This window comes from Amblyraja radiata, chromosome 14, assembly GCF_010909765.2.
Source record: "Amblyraja radiata isolate CabotCenter1 chromosome 14, sAmbRad1.1.pri, whole genome shotgun sequence".
Classification (NCBI taxonomy): domain Eukaryota; kingdom Metazoa; phylum Chordata; class Chondrichthyes; order Rajiformes; family Rajidae; genus Amblyraja; species Amblyraja radiata.
In genome coordinates this window covers 54,599,805-54,624,554 of record NC_045969.1, presented here as the reverse complement: position 1 = coordinate 54,624,554, position 24,750 = coordinate 54,599,805, and the positions used below count along the sequence as shown (strand labels likewise).

Here is a 24,750-nt window from a genome sequence, read left to right as displayed (position 1 = left end):
CATGGAAATAGGCCCACCTTGTCCATGCTGACTATGTTGGCATACTGAGCTAAATACTTCCTCTGCTACTCCAGTAACGTTTCTTAGAGCCGATCCAGGCAAAGTGTGCAATTAATTACTTCGCTGTTTTATTCCACAAAAATTGATTGAAAGATAGAGTGAAGGATACAGAATGGAAATTGCAGCCCACAGATTCCATGCCGACCATCCATCACCCTTTCACACTAGTTATAAGTTATCCCACTTTTACATCCACTACTACACACTCGGGGACAATTTACAGAGGCCAATTAACCTACAAACACACAAGTCTTTGGAATGTGGGAAGAAACCAGAGCACTCGGAGGAAACTTCACACAGACACCACCCAAGGTCAGAAGCAAACCCAGATCTCTGGCACTTTGAGGCAGCAGGTCTACCAACTGCAGCACTGTGCTGTCCTCATTAAGACAAATAGATTTATGGAATAGATCTGTCAGAAGGAGGCCATAAAGTCTGCGGCAGCTCCTTCAAATGTCCATTGAATTTGTCCCAGTCCCCAGCTCTCGTTCCATATCTAATTTATTTTACTGCAAGCATTTACCTAATTTTTATTTTGAACCTGGACACAAATGGTGAGACTATATCTTGGAATATCTCATTCTGTTCATGGTGCCAACATCTGAAGGACTGCTAGGCCTTGCATTCACTGCTGTATTTCATCCTCTGAATACGAGGCCATCGATGGATATTTTTTAAGGCAGAGATAGATAGATTCTTAATTAGTGCGGGTGTAGGAAGATTTGGGGAGAAGGCAGGAGAATGGGATTAGGAGTAAATGATAGATCAGCCATGATTGAGTGGCGGAATAGATTTGATGGGCCGAATGGCCTAATTCTTCGCCTATCACTTATGATCTTGAAGTCCTATTGGCCAAACAGGACTTCATTTAAATACCAAATCTAATATCAGCAACACAGTGATGCAATGGGTACAGCTGCAGCCTCACAGCGCCAGAGACCCAGGTTCAATCCCAACCTTGGGCACTGTTTGTGTGGAGTTTGTATGTTTTCCCTGTGACAGTGAAGGTTTACCAGTGTGGGTGCTGCAGTTTCCTCCTACATCCTAAAAGACATAGGCAAGGCAAGGCAAGGCAAGGCAACTTTATTTATATAGCACATTTCATACACGAGGCAGACTCAAAGTGCTTCACATAAAAACATGTCATACAATAAATGAAATAATAAAATGAAATAAAATAGAAGAACTAAAAGAAAAGAAAAGCAAAATTAAAAATGCATTATAAAAAGTGCAAAAGTTAAAAGTGTAATGTAGTTAAGATTTAGCTGAAAGCTAAAGTAAACATAAAAGTTTTCAGTCTTGTTTTAAAAGTGGTCAAAGTTGAAGCAAGTCTTAGGTTAATTGGCTTCTGTAAATTGCCCACCTAGTGTGTAAGTGGTTGCAAAATTGGAATAACATGAAACTAGGGTGAATGGGTGATCAATGGTTGGCGTGGACTTGGTGATGCAAAGGGCCTGGTTCCATGCTGTAAACTAAACTTATTTTAGTAATGGCCAGCCCATGTACCAGAAATATTGCGAAACTCAATGGAAATTGTTAAAATGCTAAAAAGGTTCAAATTGTATTTATTCTGGTTGCTGGGCCAAAGGAGTAAATGTTTCTTGTGTTTATTAAACATTTTGTTACATATAATTTTCCTTCCACTGAGCAGTGAGAAGTCCAAACAACAATGCTTTATATTTTGCTGGATTATTCCGCATAGCTGATGTTGAATTTATTCCTGAGTATCGAAGGAAGGACTCCCCTGAGTTTCTATACATGGCAGATAGAGTTCAGCAAGTGGTAAGAAACCTTAAGACTCGACTCTGATATTTGACTGAACATGAAAAATATTCACCAATATAATAGCTATAAAATGTGTTGAATTATTGAGGCATTACCACAAATGCCAAAAGTTTTAGAAGGACTATACCTCCCTTGATATTCTTTGACAACCAGCTTGTTTATTTGAACACGATTTTATACAAAAAACAAGTGCTAGATCAAACCTCCGTCATATATAAAATTATGAGAGGCAGTATATAAAATTATGAGAGGCATAGATAGACACAGAACCTTTTTCCCAGGGTGAAAAACTCAAATACTAGAGGGCATAGCTCTAAGGTGAGAAGGGCAAAGTTTAAAGGAGATATGCGGGATACGTTTTTTGCGCACAGGGTGTTTGGTCCGTGGAACGAGCTGCCAGGGGTTGTGGTTGAGGCAGATATGATAGTGGCGTTTGAGGGACTTTTGGATGGGCATGTGGATATGCAAGGAATGGAGGGATATGGATTTTGGATGGTAGTTAAGAGAGGGTCATGGCATCATATTCAGTACTGACATTATAGCCATAGGGCCTGTTTTTGTGCTCGACTGTGCCGTGTTCTATTGCACATTTTTACCTCCAGGTTGGTGAATTCAGTTCACCCAACTTCCCATTTCTCATGACAAAACTCTTAGAAAATGTATTTTTGTTTTATTTTATTGTTATATTGTCAGATTCGTATGTACCTAATATTTGAGGTGTAGACTGATATCATTCCATTGGTTTAGGTAAGACTTAGCTATGCTCCAGCTGTACAGTTGATTGACAGTCTAGAGTCTGACCCTGGCTGTACTCTGGATACATACCCCTATTTATACCCTGGACCCTGACTCGCATTGAACATCGAATGTAGAAGAGTACAGCACAGAGAAGGCCCTTCGGTCCACCATGTATGTGCTGACCACAGTGTCAATCTAAACTGTTTGCTGCCCTGATTCCAGCATCTGTAGTCGTTTATGTCTGTGACACTGGGTTATCGTAGTTTTAAAAGAGAGTGAATGCTGTGAATTTGATAGCATTGTTGTGCAATATCTGAACCTAAATTACTTTGAGGTAAAGTTAGTATGCATGTTAGTTGCCATCATTGAATGATTAAGTGCATGAAGCTTACGTTTATCTATTACGCTACTGTACTATTTTGTATAACTCAATAGTACAGTTTTCATAGAGTGGACTCAAGGCACTGATGGGAAATACAACAAACTACTCTAAAGAGTATTGGTATTGTTGTTATTGTCACGTGTATGGAGATGCAATGAAAAGTTTTTATTTGTGTGCTACCCAGTCAAATCAAATCATGCTATCCATGATTACAATCAGGCCATACACAAATACAACAGTGCGAAGAGAAAACAATGCAGAAGAGTGCAGAATATAGTTCACAATGTCATGAGAGTATTTGGATTTCTGAAAAGTCAGTGACATGATCTTTAAAAAGTTAATTGCCTTTCTGAAGCTGACTTTTTATTCTCTCTACAAGGGAAGCTTTGTGCTTTGTTTGACAGTATCTGACTGCTCCCTCGCAAATGGACATGCATTGAGAACAGCTTTGATCATCAATATGTCATTAATAGATATATTTGTTTCTATTTCTCTTTTGAGTATTGTATTTTTGTTTTCTTTCAGATGAATAATGTTTATGGGAAATCGCTTTTCTCCAAGTTATACAAGCAGTCGACCATTTCTGACTTGAGGTATTGTGTTTCAAATGGGTGTTCTCAGTAAAGATCATAAACTGAATTGCTTGAATTTATGTGTAGCTGCCTAAACATTGTTTTTCAAATAAAAAATGAATGAATAATAACATATCTGGAAAATGGTACGGGCATGAGGGGAAAGTGACAAGAAAATAAGTTTTTAAAGAAAATAATTGATATATCCTGGTTCTCTTTGAGGTTGATTTGGTTAGCATTGACAGAATATGTCTCTCACCACTATGGTTTTCTGAAATAATTTCCCTAGGATTCAGAAGTTCAAAGACAATTTACTGCCACCTGTTAAACAATGGCAGGTTTTAGCAGGGCTTTGAGAGGCTTCTAGGCAAGATCTTTGGCACACTGAAATGCATTTTCAGGCCTCTGTTGTTGTAGTTACTATACTATGATAAAATTGTTCTTACAATTTACCATGAATTTACTTTGTTTATGCTAGTTTAAGTAATAAAAATGGATATAATGCTTCAACTGATATCTGAAGTTTTATAAAACTACTAGACTAAGTGGGACCCGTTGGGTCCCATGTTCACACGGGAGGGCTGGTCCCCCGATATAGTATGGGTACTGTGGGCTGAAGGGACTGGTTAGTGTGGACATTGTGGGCCAAATGGATTCTTGAGGTGGCAGCTCAGTCACTCAAGCCTGATGTGCTGGCAGCTCACTAACGGCTGGTGGGCTAACAGTTGACTCACGGCCATTCTTTTTGCCTTTTTTTTTTGCATTGCATTGCAGTCTTTCAAAGCAGTCACCACCACAACTACAGCCAATAGACACTTTTTGCAAGCATTTTAGAACCAATAGACACTTTTTGCAAGCTTTAGAACCAATAGAGACACTTTCCGCAAGCATTTTAGAACCGAAAGACAATTTCTGCAAGCAGTTTAGAACCAATAGAGACACTTTATGGAACCATTTTAGAACCAATAGAGACACCTTTTGCAAGCATTTTAGAACCAATAGACACTTTTTGCAAGCATGTTAGAACCAATAGACACACTTTTTGCTTGCATTTTAGAACCAATAGACACATTTTGCAAGCATTTTAGAACCAATAGACACTTTTTGCAACAATTTTAGAACCAATAGAGACACTTTTTGCAAGCATTTTAGAACCAATAGACACTTTTTGCAAGCATTTTAGAACCAATAGAGACACTTTTTGTAAGCATTTTAGAACCAATAGAGACACTTTTGGCAAGCATTTTAGAACCAATAGAGACACTTTTTGTAAGCATTTTAGAACCAATAGACACTGTTTTCAAGCATTTTAGAACCAATAGAAAGTTTTGCAAGCCTTTTAGAACCAATAGACACTTTTTGCAACCATTTTAGAACCAAAAAATACACTTTTTGCAAGCATTTTAGAACCAATAGAGACACTTTTTGCAAGCATTTTAGAACCAATAGAGACACTTTTTGCAACTATTTTAGAAACAATAGACACTTTTTGCAAGCATTTTAGAACCACATTAAGTGTTAACTAACACAGTTGAGTAGACATGAGTTATTCACGGCACAGAGAGACGTGACCCTCAGGCTTCCTCCATCTTGCCGAGACTGAGTGAGGCACACCACTTCCTGGTTTTATAGTCCCTCCCCCTCCCTCCAGCAGGGGCAGCAGAGAGAATGGGAAATTTTGTAAAAACATTAATATCTCTCTCATTTTTCATCGACGGGAAAAATCCTCCACACCCGTAAGGCAGAGGGGGGCTCTGAGCGAGGTGGCCAAAAATGACGGCCGTAGGTGACGGCGCTCTGTCGGAAATCGCAGCACAGCGGGCCAAAAGCGGTCAAGATCAGAGTTTTAGTAATATAGATTAGTGTCTAATTAATAATGATGGAATTTCAACAGTAATTAATTTAGAAACATTGCTGTATCATAAGTTTCTATATGAAAGGAGACATTGAAAATGTAAAAAAAAGTACAAATGTTAGATATCTAAAATAAAAACAGAAAATGCTAAAAGTTCTCAGCAGGTCAGGTAGCTCCTGTGGTGAGAGAAACAGTTACCATTTCATGTTAATGACTCCAGAGAAACAGTTACCATTTCGGGTTAATGACTCCAGAGAAACAGTTACCATTTCAGGTTAATGACTCAAGAGAACCGGTTACCATTTCAGGTTAACATAGAAAATAGGTGCAAGAGTAGGCCATTCGGCCCTTTGAGCCAGCACCGCCATTCAATGTGATCATGGGTGATCATCCAAAATCAGTATCCTGTTCCTGCTTTCTCCCATATCCTTTGATTCTGTTAGCCCTGAGCTATATCTCTCCCTTGAATATATCCAGTGAATTGGCCTCCACTGCCTTCTGTGGCAGCGAATTCCACAGATTCACAACTTTCTGGGAGAAAATGTTTTTCCTTATTTCAGTCCTAAATGGTCTACCTCTTATTCTTAACCTGTGACCCCTGGTTCTGGACACCCTCAATATGGGGAACATTTTTCCTGCATCTAACCTGTCCAATCCCTTAAGAAATTTATATGTTTTTATAAGATATCCTCTCATCCTTCTAAATTCCAGTGAATATATGCCCGGTCGATCCATTCTTTCATGAATTAATGATTCCATTAGAACTGAAACATCGCTTAATATATGGCTCTTTTGAACAAATGATATTTATTTAGTAAGCAAGAATTGGATTAACTTTTTATCAGCCTTTCATCTCAATCAGATTTAAATGTAACCAAAATTAGGCTAAATCAAATTCAATGACAGTGTGTTTACGGACAGCATTACTTCAGCCAATTGGAGGTGGGATGGTGTACGTAACTCAGCAGACTGCAGGCTAACAATGGCAGTTTCTACAGACAGCAGAGTCCAAAGACATGGCGGAGGAAGTAAAAACTATAGCAACATCACTCAAATCATTTACAGCTGACAACTACTAAACTTGTCTGACAGGGACATTAATCAATCATCTCCATTCTTCTGAGCGACATCTTTGTCACAACATGCAATCGTAAATAGACAATTTGCCTAAAGATGGAAATTCCATGCAGGCATGACTACAGTAAAAGGACAACCCCTATAATCATCATACCATGTTAATAGTAATAGTGTTGATATCCATGTTGATATACACGAGTGTGCCTCAGAATCCTACTTGTGTTTCTTCTGCAGTGACAACAACTATGGTGGTGTTCTCGTTCATTTCTGGATTGTCTTTGTGGTCCCAAATATGAAGACTTTGTTTGCGTGTGAGGACTGTGTTAGTGCTGTCTTAAAGGACTCGATCCAGACAAGCCTGGTAAACCGTACATCGGTTGGTTACCTTCTCGGACTTCCTGTGGACATGGACTCGATTGTTGTTAATGGTATTTTTTTTTGTTGCATCCTGCATCTTGCTGTAATTGAAAACCAGTGCTTTTTTTGTGGACAGGAGGGTGCTAGTATGCATAACAATTAAAAGTTAAGCTACATTTATCCACAAATATTTTCATCAATATAGCCCCCTCCCCCACCCTTTCTATTTTGGTTTTGTGACCAATCAACATAAATTCATAAGTAGAATCAAGGAACTGCAGATGTTGATTTACAAAAAAAAAACACAAAGTGAATCTGAAATGTCTGTGATATTTTAGTCTTATGCCATAATTTTTGAGCAATGATTTTTATGGGTCCTTAAGAAACCCCGTTTGTGAACTGTTTAGTTATATTAAACTTTAGAGTTTATTTGTATTGTGTACATATGTTTAGGCAGAATTTTAAATTTTCTGTCTACTGTTTTATTGCTGCATTCCTTGGACTAACATAATTTTAATGTTCTTTTGTCGGTAGTTGGTCTTCGTTCAGATTATTTTGCAACAGCAACAACAGGTAAGAATTAATTACCAGAGTGTGGTTCATAGGTTCTAGGAGCAGAATTAAGCCCATTCGGCCCACCAAGTATACTCTGAAATTCAATCATGGTTGATTTATCTTTCCATCTCAAACCCATTCTCCTGCCTTCACCCCATAACCCCTGACACCCTGACTAATCAGGAATTTATCCATTTCTGCCTTGGAAACATCCATTGACTTGGCCTCCACAGCCATCTGTGGCAATGAGTTCCATAGATACACCACCCTCTGACTAAAGAACCTTTCTAAATGCGTCCTCTTATTCTGAGGCTATGGCCTCTGGTCCTAGACTTTCCCACCCTAGTGTGGTCCTGGTTTTCCAACCTATTTCATGGCGGACATTGAACTTTTTCTCTGTAACTGTAATGTTACAATACTGTGACAATATATTCTGCACTCTGCTATTTTTCTCATTGCACTACCTGTTCTTGTGTATGGCTTGATTGTACTTAAGTATAATATGATTTGATTTGACTTAGAATGCATGTAAGCAAAAGCTTTTTACTATATCTTGCTACACATTACAATATTAAACCAATACTAATACTAATTAAATTTAATCTTAAGCAAGTATTATGCAAATGCACATGAGCGGTAATTTTAAAGCAAACCAACCTTGTTCTTGAGCATGTAAGGGATAAATATTAGTCAAAGAACTAAGAAAATACCATATATTTCCTTTTAACACAGTCATGTGATCTAGACCCATCTGCACAATGAAAATATATTTTTCAAATGCTTCTCCGCCATTTCTTGCTGTGGACAACTATGCACAAGGAAATCAGTTTCTTCAGTTGTCTATTGAATCCTAAAATAAGCTTTTGACTATACACCCACAATATAAAAACAAATATGTTAATATACATTTGCTTTGCATTCTGTTGGTGAACTCCTCTGTTAGATTCACTCATCTGCTACCTCCTGACCCGACTATTTCAATTTGTTCGTAGACATAATTGCTGGAGAAACTCAGCGGGTGCGGCAGCATCTATGTAGCGAAGGAAATAGGCAACGTTTTCGGGCCGATACCCTTCTTCAGTTCTTAGGGTCTGAAGAAGGGTTTCGGCCCGAAACGTTGCCTATTTCCTTCGCTCCATAGATGCTGCCGCACCCGCTGAGTTTCTCCAGTAATTTTGTCTACCTTCGATTTTCCAGCATCTGCAGTTCCTTCTTGAACATTTCAATTTGTTCCTTCACTTTCCATGTTTCCTTCGGCATACACTTAAGATCATCAAAAACTCTCCTGCCAAAAAACTAATACATTAAGAGTCAAGAGTGTTTTATTGTCATACGTCCCAGAGGACAATGAAATTCTTACTTGCTGCAACACAATAGAATATAGTACATAATGGGAAAATAAAGAAAGTTCAGTGTGTGTATACACATGCACGCATACTCAATAAATAACAGATATAGTGCAATAATAATTATGGTGTTGCAGTTCAGAGCTTATTTGCTGGAAATGTCTTCAGAGCGAACATTGACTATGTTTGATAACGGAATGCAATCAAATATGTTTTAATTCCCAATGTTATTATTTGTTTTAGTCCATAAAGATGGATTAATTAAATTGTGAACACGTGAAACATTAAAACCGCAGTGTTCGATTGTCACTGCTACCGTTGACACGTTATTACAGAATTCATTTTAACGGCAAATCAATGCTCTTAATATGGAGTATCAATACTGTAGTTATTTAATGAGCAACATTCACAACTATACGTTGGATTTATCCAGGTTTTACTTCTACAGTCAGGTCATATACATCACAAATTTGGTCATGAGATATTTCAGTTGAAATTTTAACGTTAATTCTCAAGTGATGGAAACAGCGTTTATCAATAAAAATTTTTAATCTGGTGCGTACAAACTGGGTATCTTCATTGCTGTTCACAACACGTACATCTAATCTGAATGTCCGGTAATGTAGCGTTTTGACACCTTTAAACATATTACCAAAAGAACATTTGCTGCAGTTATGTCCTTTGGCCATCTCCTGTCAGTTAATGTAATGTTTAGCCTGTCAGATGGGTATAGTCGGATTTAACAGCTATTATCAAAAATGCCTTTAGAAATTTCCTTGCAACCTGTATATTTTGTTATGGATAAATTATGTGGGAAGCGAGAGTGTTTCTGTACCAATAGCAATAATGACCATGTCATGGTAATTTTGGGTCCTTCACAGAAAACATGCTTGCATCAATCTGTAGTGTGCATGGTTAAGCACACATGTGACCATGGTCCAGGATTTATTGACACAGGTTGATCATACGCTGAATAATCCAACCACATTTTTGTTTGGAAGTGGAAAGAACTAATAGAAATTGCATTCATTGCAATGTGTAAAAAGAGTTGAGATACAGTACTATAATTTTGCTGCATGTCATTGTGGTATATATCATGTCTTGATTGGTGAATATGTTTAGTTTGTGACTTTATTTGAAGCAGAAATAATATGTGAATGCTTCATTGAGCATAATTTCCGGCTGGTAATCTACGCACTTCGTCTGAGCACATTATCGCACGTGTCATGCAAACCGTCTTAAATGACCACCTAAACTGTCGTTTTGCAACCTAAAAATCTGCCACGGTTGCCCGGCTGGCGACAGGGAAAAAAAGTTAAGTGAGAGCCCTGCATATCCCCTGACTCCGCTATCTTAAGAGCCCTATCTAGCTTTCTCTTGAAATTATCCAGAAAACCGGCCTCCACTGCCCTCTGAGGTAGAGAATTCCACAGACCCACAACTCTCTCTGTGAAAAAGTGTTTCCTCATCACCGTTCTAAATGGCTTACCCCTTATTCTTGGTTTCGTTTCTGCTTAAGGTAAGATCATATTGGGCATACCGTGCTTTCATTTATAGTTGGATTAAGGTAGGCTCAAAGAAAAGTGATGCTGTTGAAGGATGACGTTATTCATATACTTTTTCCAGTTTATGAAAATACAAATTCATTTTAATGTACAAACGTGGAAATCTTTTTTATCACAGTGGGAGAAGCCAGTTATTATCTATTGCTAAAGGAAACTGCAGTGCCTGATTAAGTTATAGAAGTGGATACAACTGTGCCTATTTAAAGACATCCAGATAGATATATGGAGAGGAAGGGTTTAGGCCTACAGTATGTCAAATGCAGGCAAATGGGACTAGCCCAGTATGCCAATTTAGTCGGTATGGACAAGGTGGGCCAAAGGGCCTGTTTTGGTGCTGTACAGCTCTTATGAGTTCATTGACATTGTATTTGAAGTATATAAAGGATTCAGCAACAGAAAGAATCTGAAATCAAGAAAGGAATGAAAAAGGGATTCTTAGAATACAAATTCTCATTTAAGTCTAAAGAGTAATAATGCAAGTATCACCTATAGAAACCTACTTGTTAAGTCACATTAGTTTGCAAAAGTTTTTTTGCCACTGAAGTGCCTTAAAGTCAGTATTTCATCTTTGCATAAACCGCACATAGTAAGTAGTAAGTAATTTTTATTTATATAGCATTTTAAATCAAATCATGTTGAAGCCAAAGTGCTTTACAGAGAATAAATTAGATTTCCATACATCCATATAAAAGAAAAAAGACACAGTACACTATAGGATTCAACATGAAGATATATTCAACATAGAGATAGGAAAATATGAAAAAAACATAAAATAAGAAATAGTAATATCTCTAAATAGTTTTTCTCTTTTCCCAGATTCAAACTCTGTTATTGCTAAGCATGCGGAGCAGCCAGGTGTTCCTGTTGCTCTGAACTTCTCCACTAGCACGGGGCGGGTGAACTGCCACTTCAAGCTCACGTCACTATTGGGGCACATCATTCGCCTCTCTCTCACTGCCCTGCAGATTGAACCTGACAATTGTGTTACAGATTCACTCCATATCTATGATTCTCTCATGCCCATCAGAAGTAGGAATTTATACCGGTATGTATCCAGTCCCAGTGATTCACGTCTTTCATACTTGTAACTATCTTATAAGGAAACTGGATAGACAGGGGTTGTTTTACCTAGAGTGCAGGAGGCTTAAGGGTTACCTTCTAGAAATAAATGAAAACATAAGGAGCACAGATAAGGTGAATGTCAGTTTATTTTTTTTTCCAGGAGAGGAGATTAAAACTAGAGGGTATAGATTTAAGGTGAGAAGGGAAAGATTTAGAGGGGACCTGAGGGACAAGATTTTCACACAGAGTGGTGGGTCAACGGAACAAGCTCCCTGAAGAGTAGCTGAGACAGGTATAATAACATTTAAAAGGCATTTAGGCATGTACATGGATAGGAAAGATTTCGAGGGATATCGGCCAAATGCTGGCAAATAGGACTAGCTCAGATAGACATTATGCTTGGAATAGACGAGTTGGGCCAAAGTCCAGATTCTGTTCTGTTCATCTCAATGACTATAATATTCAAACTTGTAGTGTCTTATTTATGAATTAATGTTTTAATTTATTTGTGTGGGTATTGTCTTTTCATTCCAGAGCCTGTGAATCCTTTGGTTCTTTCCCAGTTTCTTTTGTATCAACTGGCAATGGCATGTTTCTATCAGCTCAAATCCCTCAGAGTTCATGGAAAGAAAGGAAATAAAGGGATATTTTGAAGCAATCCCCAAGAAAAGTAAGTTATATAGCAGCTCTGCACACAATTCTGCATTAAATCTCAAAACAAGTACACTTCTTTCCTAATTCACAGTGCAATGGATCAGCAGCATAAAATTAACCTTACTTTATTACAATTATGATTATTTCATTCATGGTGTATTTCTAATGAAACATATGTTATCACAATAAGGTGTTAAAAGTTGGGGTTGGTCAAATTTCCAAATTGAGTAGCTTTTCTTGTTTTGGAAAATCTTTTGAGGTAGATTATAAAGCACAAGTTCAATTTTCTCACAAAAGCAACATACTGTGCATTAAAGAAATCAGACATAAAATACAAGCTGGGCAGCACATAATGTTTTCCAAAAGGTTTTTAAGCCAAAAATATTTTGAGCACAACACAAAGTGCTAGAAGAACTGAGTAGATCAGGCAGCATCTGTGAAGGGTCCATTCCCTCCACAGATGCTGCCTGAACTGATAAGTTCCTCCAGCACTTGGTCTTTTGCTCAAAATTCTAGCGTCTGCAGTTTGTTCTTTCTAAATCAATCATTTTATTTCTTTTTTCTCAGAATTTGAAAATACTATACTTTCCATGGATGGAATGAGATTGGAGGGAAACATAACTAGTCCATATTATCCAAGTTATTTCCCTCTAAAATGTAGTTCCACGTGGATATTTAAGGTAATGTTTGATCTTGTTTTTGACATATTTGTACATTTTTTGTAAATTAACTGCAGATGCTTGTGAGTATTACGCTTAATTCGTCACATCTCTGTCTAACCTCATCAAGCTTCGATTAATATAGGTGAACTGATTGTAGAATTACATCATATTTGTAGCTGCTATTTTAAAATATTTATATTTAAACTAAAGGATTGCTTTAATGCAAGTACAGAATTCTACAATAGAATTCTACGTTCTAGATGTAATTATACAAGACCATGATGGTGGTCATAGAAATCGTTAAAAGTTGTGGTACCATTAACTTTGCTTGTGTCAAATGAGTTTCAGACACGGCCCCAGTCTGAAACAAGGCCTTCCGCAACAGTAACAAAGCTACTCCAGTTAGGTATCCTATACCATCGTATAAACATTTAGTAAATTGTTTTATTTCATTTGTCTTCTTTTCTAATATTTTGATGTTACCTTTAATTCCTTAAAAAGTAATCAGGGTTTTTTTTATACCCTGTCATTTTGATTAATGTTTCTAAAATATTATTTTTATTTAGTTTCTGTGTTCCTTCTGACCACAGAACAGATTCTAAAATAAATTATCAGATCCCAGGAGGATTTGCTGATGTGAGATGAGATGTGATGGGGGCTTTGCCCATTAGAATAGAAAATAAACCCAGTTAGAATCGTGATACAATTTTAATAACCATGGGAAGGTTTGATTAAAAGCGGAGAGTTGCATTATATGATGGTCTTCACAATTCAGTTTCCCCAAAGCATAGTTTGACCAGGAGACACTTTAGAAGGATGAGAACAGGTGCCGCCGAGAACAGAGAGGGATCCAGTGTGTGGGGGCGGGGGGGGGGGGGCAAGAGGAACCATTAGGGACTACATTGAACACTTTGTACCTTTGTAGCACGCCCTGTTTGTGGTGCCTCTTTGCATACTTTGTGTATGGTATGCAAAACAAAGAATTTCACTGAGACATGTCACATGTGATAATAAACTATCAATAAAGTTACAATCAATCAAGCATGGTAAATAAATAATACAAAACATCAAAGTGTTTCTTTCAGTGAAAGCAATTGGCTATTTTCAGTTTAAAGCAGCTGCCCCTTGGTCTTATTTATATTAGTTGAACTGAGAGCCACTGGGGCTGATCTGAGTTTACTGCAAACAGACTGCTGATTATGTAGGGTAATGTATGATCGATTCTTTAAAGTATAATGATAGCAAGTCAAAACTGAAACTTTGCTGTAGCTAACCTGCAATATTTCGAGGATAAACGATACAATGTCTGCATCATTTGGTTGACTATTCGTCTCATTTCAATGAGTGAAGGAGAGGAAAGATTCCAGTGTGAGTGGATAACAAATGCTTTTAAGTAATCTGCAACCCACCATGTCCTGACCTATGGATGCAAAATAAAAATGGAAAGGAAGAATAAAGAAAATAAGAAATTAAATTTATCATGCCAAATATTAAAGATTATTTTGATGAATATTGTGTTGTGTGTTTATCAGACTTCTATGCCTTTTGGATTAGCGTTGAAATTTCAGAACTATACCTTGAAGGAAAAGGGATTTGAACCATGTGATCATGGCTGGTGGAAAATAAATGAAAAAATGTAAGTATTTTTATTACTACTATTACTACAATGTCATGGTATCAGGAAACTGGCCCTTCGGCCCTACTTGTTCATGTTAACCAAGATGCCCCATGTAAGTTAGTCCTATTTGCCTGTGATTGGACCTTATCCTTCTTTTCCTATCCATGTACAATAATTTGCCTTTTTCTATTGTTACTTCAATGATGGTACAATATCATAAAACAGCAGAAGTTATAGGAAATGCATGATCACAGAATCATAACAATTTATGGTATAGAACAAGGCTACTTGATCCTTTGTACCCATACTGTCCAAAATAGAGCTTTGCAAACAAATCACACTTTGTCCCTCTCATCTGCAGCCTTGTTGCTTACAGTATAAAAGGTACTTTTGAAAAGTGATGAGGAACTCTGTGTCCAATACCCCATCAGACATGAATACTTCATGCCCAGTATCGTTTGAATGAAAGCACTTATTTTCTAATTATTTTACCTTAACTCTGTGACATGCAAACCCTTTATATTATTGCTTACCCTGCCATAGGAAATCCTTACATGAATACTTCATGCCCAGTATCGTTTGAATGAAAGCACTTATTTTCTAATTATTTTACCTTAACTCTGTGACATGCAAACCCTTTATATTATTGCTTACCCTGCCATCTCGGTCCTTTACACTTCATATTCATCTTAAAAGAATCTCTCATCAGTCTCCTCTACCCCAATGAAAATAATGTCAACCCCAGCCAATTTTTCTTCTTGATTAAAAATACCCAGCTTCTACAATATCCTTATGAATGTTTGATACGTTTTATAGCACTATCACATACTTCTTACAACATGGGTTACTAGAACACGGTAAATGGTAGTGCCCTGGGTACATGCGTAGAACAGAGACCAAGTACATAGTTCCATTAAGATGATCACACAGGTAGATAGGGTGGTGAAAAATGTGTTTGACACGCTTGGCTTTATTGATCAGGGTACTGAGTATACGGGTTGGGACGCCAATTTACAGCAGTACAGGGTGTTGCCAAGGCCATATTTGGAGTACCATGTTTAGTTATGGCTTCCCTGCTGTAGGAGGGGTGTCATTAAACAGAAAAAAGATGCGACAAATATTGATGAGAATGTTATTCTGGAGGCTGGGCTGGAATATTTGAGTTATAAGGAAAGGCTGGATAGGCTGAGTCTTTCCCTAAAGCATAGAAGACTGAGTGAAGACCTCAAATCAGCTTATAAAATTTGGCCTTCCATCACAGCAATGTGATGGATGTTTATGTAAAATATGTTGTGTCTTGGGTCTATTTGTTGTAATGTATGGCTGCAGAAACGGCATTTCGTTTGGACCTCACGGGGTCCAAATGACAATAAATTGAATTGTATTGTATTGTATTGTATTGTATTGTAAAATCACGAGGAGCATAAATGAGATGAATAGCCACAATCTTTTTGCAATGAGGAGAGTATAAAACTAGAGGACATATGTTTAAGGTGAGAGGGAAAAGATTTGAAAGGAACCTGAAGGGCAACTTTAAAGTAGTGTGCACAAGGAATGAGAAGTCAGAGAAAGTGATAAAGATGGGTACAATTACATTTAAAAGATGCTTGGACAGATACATTCTGTCTCTGTGCTGTACAGCTCCTATGATTCTGATTCTAACTGCATGCAGTACCCCAGTTGTGATTTGGTGAGTTATACAATTTTTCATGCTCTTATATATGTTGGTGCAACCAATGAAGTATCCTGTAAGTTACATTGACCATCTTGTCTATCTATCCTGCTATGTTCAGGCATCTGTGGAGATGTCTTGCAAGGTTTGCCGTGTTTCTCTATAATTCTGTACTCTATCACTGACTATGTATTCCCTTACTTGGTCCACTCTCTCCAATAAATTACCTAGCATTTCCCCACACTGAATTCCATTTGCTAATTTACTGCTCATTTCATCAGTCAATGTGGACTATAACTTTATTTCTCACTGTCAAGCACATCTCATTTTTGTCAGCTTCTCCAAACATAATTACATTTCCCATATTTGGCTAAATCTTTGATATCAAACTCGGAATGATTACAGCATGGAAGACGATTCAATCCATTGCATCTGAGCCCAGCCCCACTCTCCGCTACTCACACTCTCTTTTTAGCCTTGCAAATCCATCCCTTTCAACTATTTACTCAACTTCCTGTCATTTCTACTGCAGGGTATTGACCTGAAATGTTGACAATTCCTAACCTCCCCCCACACAAATGCTACTCAATTCACTGTTCCTTCAGCAGATCACATGTTATTCCATCACACGGTGGAGAAATTCAGCGGGTGCAGCAGCATCTATGGAGCGAAGGAAATAGGCAACGTTGCCTATTTCCTTCGCTCCATACAGCATTTTTGTGTACCTTCGATTTTCCAGCATCTGCAGTTCCTTCTTAAACACTTATTCTATCACACTCCTGACTTGAACCTTATGGATGGTGGACAGAGGGATTTGGGGAGTTAGGGGATGAGTTTACCAATTAACACATGTTTTATTTACCGTGTCTAATTTCCTGTACCAAAGTTAAATAGCATATTGAAAATTTTGGTCTGTTCATTGTTGGGGTAATTGCAAAATATCCTTTACCTACAGGTACTGCGGTTATCAAATAGATTACCAGACAGTTTTCCACATAGCTAATTTTCTGGTTAGTATCACATTCCAGTGCAGTGGAAAACAATCAAGCAAGGCATTTCTGGCTGAGTACAGCAGCTACAACATCAGTCAACGTAAGAATATTATTATTCAATATCTTAAACTTGTAAACTGGAATCACTGCTTTCTTAATGTACCAAAATGAAAAGAGCTTAAAAAAAACAAGTCAGTAACTGCAAATACAACTGTATGGGGGTTCAAGAGTTGGTGGAGATACAAGATACAAGAGATGGCAAGTGATAAAATATGAGCAAAAATCATATTCTGAAGGAACTCAGATGGCTGTACAGCACCCGATGTGAGTCCCAAACAAAAATGTTGACAATTCACCCCCCCCATGCAGATATTGCTCAGTCTGCTGAGTTCCTACAGAAATTTGTTTTTTGCTTAACAATTAGGTGACCGCTTTAGGTGTTTATTTGTTTTTTTATTCAAGGAATTATTGCCACTTGAATCTGCCTTTCTTTTTAAAGTAAATGTTATCAGTTTCTCTGGAATGTTTCCTGAATTTACTGGAAGTAGCAAGTTAGAACTGGGCACTGATTGGGTTTGTATCTCGTTTACTTATCATGGAATGAAATTGTAGTGCTTTGTATTATTACCTCTTGCACCATCATGGATTAATGAAAAAGAGAAGCCAGATGCAAAAAAAATAGAAGTGCTATTGTAAAGTGTAAACATTAGGAATTTTCTTTCTAAATACCTGAGATCTGAAATGATGTGCCTAAAATCAGAGTCCAACAGGCCCTTCAGCCCAACTTGTCCATACTGATCAAGATGCCACATCTAAGCCATTGGTCAACTTTTAATGAAAGACTATTGACTTGAAATTGTAACTGTTTCCCTATGCATGTTGCTGGCTTCCAGTACCTTTCTAAATTAATAAAAATACCTCTCTCAGTGTCTTTACAACAATTTCTCCACCCATTTCCCCAATAAGAGTTGCGTGTGGTATCAAGGAAGATGTGGTGGTGGTGTGGAGTTAGTTCTAAATGTGTTAAACCTATTGTAATGCCATCCTGAACATGAATATTGGGATGGATAGGCAGGTCAGTACTCACAGTCCCTTATATTTATTAAATGAATAACCTCAGATTTTAGAATTGGTATTTAAAACTTGTGGATATGGATTCGCATCACTCGGGTAACCCAGGAGCTAAAGTGAGACAAAACTTTTGGAACTTGCAAATTAATGCTTTCTCAGCAATGTTGGGGCAATAAGAGGAGTGATCTCTACAAACATCTTTCACCAACGAGCACCTACTGGCTTCTTTCCCCCTCTAACTTCCCCAAGCTAAAGTGAGCCATCTCTCCATGATCAAGCATATGGTCAAGTGTGAACAAAAGGATGAAAGATAGGCTACAACGTGGTAAATGTGAAATTGCTGGCAGTTTCTCTCAGTGTCTTTATCAGAGAGAGCAAAAACGTAGAACTTTCTTCAAGAGTAAATTATTAAATATTGGGATGCAGCGGAGTTTAGGCTTTTATGCACGAGTAACAGAAAGTTTAGTCAGATGCTACCAGCTGTGCTGAGAGTTTACTAGTATTTTCTGTTTTTGATTTAGATTTCCAGTATCCTCAGTTTTTTTTTAGCAATGCAAATTATATGCTAACAGTAATAGATTTAGAGCATAGTTGTAAGGAAGCCTTGCTTTGTGTAGACCACCTTATAGGGTGGTTTGTTTTCATATCTAAGAATACATCTGCTATGCGGATCCAACATAGGTTCACAAGATTTGATTCCTGGGTTGAGCAGACTGTTCCGTGAGAAGAGTTTGAGTAGAATAGACTCCTTTATACTCACGTTTTTTTTTTAAACACAAGAAGTGACCTTGTTTAAATGTATTAAATTCTCGGAAGCTTTGTAGTGTACTTGGATGTCATCTGTGTGCTGGTCCTGCAGTTTCTTAAGTACATTTAATAATTTCTAGGGGTGTCCAGAAAGCATCAAAACATCAGTGTACACGTTGTGTCTGCTTATGCCACTTTTGATGTTGTTCGATTATTTGCAGCATTTATATGCAAGCACACATGCTGGGCCCTTGGATGTGACATATGCTTGTCACATCAGCCTTTGAGGCTTTGGTGAAAAATCAAATGACTGTCAATAACGATTGCAGGCGTATTGTGGTCGCACGCAGGCATCTTGACGTCGTACGTGTAGCGCGTGGCTTTGCGTGATGACGTCACCGTGCAACACCGTGCGCCGCCCAAAATCAGTTGGAGCCGCCTTTTTCGCGTCAACAATAAAACGCGCGATTTGAAAATCCTCACCACACTCACCGCAGTTTCTTGCCACTGGAGTCGAATTTCTTCCCAGCTGTAACGATCCACAGCGCACATTAAAATTTTATTTCTTGTTGTTTTTCAATACGTTATTTGTTTGCTTGCTCTAAATAAACAATTTAATTCTTATAAAGTCATGGGTCTTTGTATTTATCGCAAATAAGTTCACCTACAACTTGATTATTAAACTTCAGTGTAACCTTTTCGTGTAGTGGGAAAAGCAGTTTGTTAATCATGGCATTGATCTCACATATGGAAACCACGTCTAATCATGGAATGCATCTCACATATAAAAACCTTGATTTATTAGATAAATAAAACACACACAGACATTGAACTGCATTGAAATGCAAAATGTCTCATGAAACGTCATATAAAGCAGACAAAGGCATTTAACTGCTTTTAAAATTATGGCATTTCTATGAAAATCCAATGCGTGAGGTATTATCATCACATTATTACTAGTTTCACATACAAAAATCCTCCATTAACATACATAGATCCTCCTTTTATGGATCCTGCTGCACCCGCTGAGTTTCTCCAGCATTTTTGTGTACCTTCCCATTGCCAGAGTGAGCAACACCGGAAATTGGAGGAACAGCACCTCATATTCCGCCTGGGTTGCTTGCGTCCGGATGGCATGAACGTTGAATTCTCCCAGTTTTGCTAGCCCTTGCTGTCTCCTCCCCTTCCTTAACCCTCGAGCTGTCTCCTCCCATACCCCCGCCCTCGGGCTCCTCCTCCTCCCTTTTTCCTTCCTTCTCCCCCCCACCCCCCCATCAGTCTGAAGAAGGGTTTCGGCCCGAAACGTCGCCTATTTCCTTTGCTCCATAGATGCTGCTGCACCCGCTGAGTTTCTCCAGCATTTTTGTGTACCTTCCTCCTTTTATTAGATCAGTTCCTGTAGTGGTGGTCCTCCGTTTGTGGGGTGGGATGTTTGCTGCTGATCTTCAGCACATGTGGTTCTGCCAGGGTACACTGCCCAGCTTGGAGTTGTAGTAAGCGCAAGAGATGGTCTCTCTGCTCCTTGGCTCTCTTGTTGCAGGTGTCTCCTTGCAATGTGCCTAGTGCTACCATTGGTGCAGCCTGTCTTGCAGCTCTCCATGAACCTGGTGTGATGTTTCCTGTCTGTTTGTCCATCGTGTCACCCTCCACCATGGCTGCTGCTGCACCTCTGGTGCAGATCAGGTTGTGGAGGACACATGCCACGTAGACAATGGTCTGCACATTCTCGGGCTCCTGCTCCATTGTAGTCAGCAGGAATCTGAATCTGCTAGCAAGGATACCAAAATCATTTTCCACGTCCCTCCTAGCCCTGAACAGCCTGGAATTAAAGATCCTTCGCTCCCTTGACATCCGCCTGTGAGGGTATGGCTTATCATCATGGCCTGTGTGCGAAGGCATCATCACCAACCAGTGCGTAGGGGATGTCAGGGTTGTCTTCTCCCGGCAGAGGTACTGGATCATGAAGGCCTGCTCTCCCTTCTTCCATTGCTTGCCCAAGGGAGGTCTCACTCCAGATTCCTGCATCTGCGTCACTGCCAGGTGTGCCCACATCCACAAACAGGAAGTTGTAGCTCACAGCACGATGGAATGGAACTTCTTGTAGTTAAAGTACATAGAACCACCCCTGGGTGGACACCGGATGGCCACATGCTTCCCGTCAACTGCCCCACATGTGTGCAGGAAGTTCCATCTGGTTTGAAAGCCACTCTCCTCCACTCATCAAGTGTACTAGGGCAGTCAATCATTTCTTCTTCACATGCATTGTTGATGGCGTCACAGGTCTCTCGGACAACCTTCCTGATTGCGTTGTGAGTCACACAATAGTTGTAGGAGAGGCTCTTGTAGGAGTCTCCTGATGCAAGGTAGCGGAGGGTGATGGTCAGGCGCAGGCCTGGTTCCAGTGCCTTCCTCATGAAGGTGTCCGTTTTCTGCAGAAGAGGACCGACTTGTGTCTTTAGCTCCTGAAACAGGTCAGGGGGAATCCTGGTGAAGTTTCTAACGCAGCCTCATCTTCCCGCTGCAGATCCGTCTCATGGTCTCATACTGGCCCAAAGTGGGTCTCATCCAGAACAAAGACCTCGTCCACACAGACCTCTTCCTGGGTTTCTTGATAGCCTTCCTTGTTGTACTCCTGCCTAGATGATCTGTGAGCATGAGGGCTGCTGCTAACAGAAGTCTCTGTTGCTGTTGTAGCAATGCAATCTATATTTCTTGATGATCATGGAATAGCAGCCAGCAACCCCCTTTTATATGCGCAAATGATGTCACAAGCTGTGCTGACGCATGGAGACGCATGATGACGCGCGCCTCCGTCGCTTCCGGCCTGTCGCCCCAATCGCACGCAAGTGGGACAGGCCCTTTAGACATCACTGGCATAGTTTCTTGCAGCAGCAACATTAGTAAACAGTATTTTGAAAGGCATAATGGATTGGCACATACCTGGGCAAAGAAATCAAAGCAATTATTGCATGTTTTATTTTCACATTTGCCACTTTATTCTGCAGTGCCTTTGCATAGTAGCTACTAACACTGCCATCTTATATTTTGTATTCAGCGGGTTGGATGGCAGGTGGAACTGCCGCTATACATATTACCAGAGCACAAATTGGTTTAAAAGACTATTTTACATATATTTGCAAGGTGCTCACTTGTTTCTGCTATGATTAATATCGTAGTAGGCAGGAATCAAAGAGAAATATAACAATATTTATTGCAAACTTCCTCTACATGTTTCATGCCTGCATACAAAGGGGTGGAGTTAAAATCTCCCCTTTAAAATCTCCAGTATTGAAAGCAATAGACTGGCATCTCTGTAATTGATAGCTTACTTGTGCTTTGGAGACTGAATGACACTATTATACCTACTCCAGAGAAATGCTCACAATTTGCCCTGCTTTTTAACAATTTTTTTGTTTATACACAAATGCAGAATATGAGTTTTAAATACAAATAAATAATTGCAACAGAATGTTGTTTTACTACTATAAAAGACAGCCAGGACATGTCTTCAGCATAGTTCATAACATGAATGTTATGAACCATTTGTTTCTGGTTCAAATACCACAAAGAATTACATGCATTTTCTGACGAGTAATTTTGCTTGGTTGGATATGTATATCAAATCTAATAATAATAATAATAATAATACATTTTATTTTCGGGTGCCTTTCAAATCTCAAGGTCACCTTACAAAGATTAAATAGAAGAGAAAAAAAACATATAGTCGGAGAAAAATAAATAATAAGGACATCATCAATACACAAATTAAAGATAGAAATCGCTCCAAAGACACAAAATAATTTTTTTTAAAAAAACACAATGTGAAGAGAGAGCAGCGGCAGCTAAAGTGCGCCAGCGTCCACTCTCTCTTCCGACAGCCATCTTGGACACAGACTAACAAAGTACCTTACACACAGAAAAATCATTCCCCCACAAAAGTCCAGTCCCCAACCCCAAATCTGACTTTGATGGCAAGTTACTTTATACGTATGGTAGAGTAGTTCTTTTAATGACTTTGTTTCTTTCGTTTATTTCCTCCAGGACAATGTTAACATTGTGCAGAATAAATGAGCTCAATTCTCATTTTTTTTCTAAAGCTTGTCCTAATGGATATTATGTCTGCTCCACTGGTCTGTGCATCCGACAGTCTCAACGTTGTGATGGATCAGATGACTGCTTTGATGAAAGTGATGAAGTATTTTGTTGTAGGTACCTCCAAATACCTTTTTGCCTTAAAGGTGCATGAACTTTGTGTTGATATATTTGAGCTAAAGACTCAATAACGCTGCAGATTGCAAATTACACGTGAGGCCTCTGGTGGGAAGACTTCTGATGTATAATACTATCACACAATGATCTCCATGAGGAAAATTAAACTTTTAAATGTTCTAATGTGCTATTTTGGCACAATAAAATTAAATGTGTATATCAGGCCAGACATTATCAGTAAGCTACGTGACCTTTGTTATTTTGATGCTGATTGCACTTTGGGCAAGGAGAGATGCATGCTTAAATTAGATCTAAATGTTGCTGGCTAATTTGTACAGCTTTACTATCAATGGCATTCTACTGTTTGTGACTTCACTAAGTGCCCTGAAATTGGTGTTTGTGTACAGCAGTTGTAACCTAAACTGAACACACAAAAATGAAAGTATATTTTTAACAATCTAATAAGTGCTAATTATTCCTGATACTCTGACATTAAATATTACAGAAATACAATCTTTCCCAAGCTATTAAAATCCAACTATTTTCTTTTTGGTCCCTTTTTTTAAATCTTATCAACTGTTTTTTTTTCCTCTTCTATATTCTGTATCTGATTTCACATTTGATTCATCCACTGATTTATTCTGCTTTTAACGTTATAATTACTCAGTCTAATTTGGTTAAGGATAGACACAGTTGTTTTTGCTGTTCAATGAGAGGTCCCAGATATCTGATTTCCCTCAATGTGAGATTATCAGGTAGTACATGCAGGGACTTGAGAAGCACAACATATTTGAAACTTGGATGTCCAGGTGTTAGTTTAAGTAATGGTAGACACCATTAGATTGCCTTCTCCACCAAAACTTAAGGCAATTACATCTTGGCGATGAGGATGATGTAAACGATGACAAATCGATCTGAACCATTCCCATGCAAAATCAGACTGTTCTTTTTTTTATTTGTCCAAATAAATTTACTTTGGTCACTTTCTTACATTTCTTTCTGTTAAATAGCCATACAATTAAAGTATTTTAATGGAGATTAGTTATGTTTTAATACTGAAGAAGAATTACTGTATAATATAAAGCCAGCAAGCCGTGGTGGAAATGGACAGACAATGTTTTCGGTCTGCATCCTTGGAAAAAAGAGGTGGGAGTGGGGCAAATGTTTAGTCTCCTGCAGTTGAAGCATAACTGAGATGTAAACTTTTTTCCCCACAGGCACTGCCTGATGTGCTGACTTCTACACATTTTGTTTTTATTTTAGATTTCCAATATATGCCATTTTTTTTATTGGTCTTGCATTTGCTTGTCAAATTGGTTCCAGTGGTTATTTTGATTTCTGCTATATAAATAACACTGATATTTCTGAATTTGACTTTTTTTTAAATGCTCAGATTTAGTTTAGGTTATTGTCACTGTACCCACAAGATTAACCAATATGCATAAGGGTCACAGAAAAGCTGGAGAAACTCAGCGGGTGCAGCAGCATCTATCGAGCGAAGGAAATAGGCAACGTTTCGGGCCAAAATGCATAAGGGTCACCTCTGCTTGAATCCAAGTTCTGAAGTTTGAGCTTTGAGGTCTGTGGCAGTATTTTATTTTAAGTTTGGGGCTTGCCTGAGTGAAAGAGGTCACTGTGCCATAGACTATTCATGCTGAAGCAGGAGTGACAGCCTTGGAATGGGACCAAATGAAACAACTACATTCTACAGCCCGCTCGGAAGTATTAGTACAGTGAAAAGAAATGTTAAGGCACAGCAGCAATAGTAACA

General features: G+C 38.6%; 1 protein-coding gene across 1 annotated transcript in view; it reads left to right on the top strand.

Annotated features, from left to right (window-relative positions):
- Positions 1-11,215: 11,215 nt before the first annotated feature.
- LOC116980250 (suppressor of tumorigenicity 14 protein-like) overlaps positions 11,216-24,750 on the top strand; it is a 71,648-nt gene continuing 58,113 nt past the window's right edge. The window contains exons 1-6 of the mRNA XM_033032303.1: positions 11,216-11,337; positions 11,889-12,024; positions 12,576-12,688; positions 14,203-14,306; positions 16,916-17,052; positions 22,868-22,975. Coding sequence (XP_032888194.1) covers positions 11,976-12,024; positions 12,576-12,688; positions 14,203-14,306; positions 16,916-17,052; positions 22,868-22,975 — 511 coding nt within the window. The 5' untranslated portion in view covers positions 11,216-11,337; positions 11,889-11,975. The remainder of the gene's footprint in view (positions 11,338-11,888; positions 12,025-12,575; positions 12,689-14,202; positions 14,307-16,915; positions 17,053-22,867; positions 22,976-24,750) is intronic.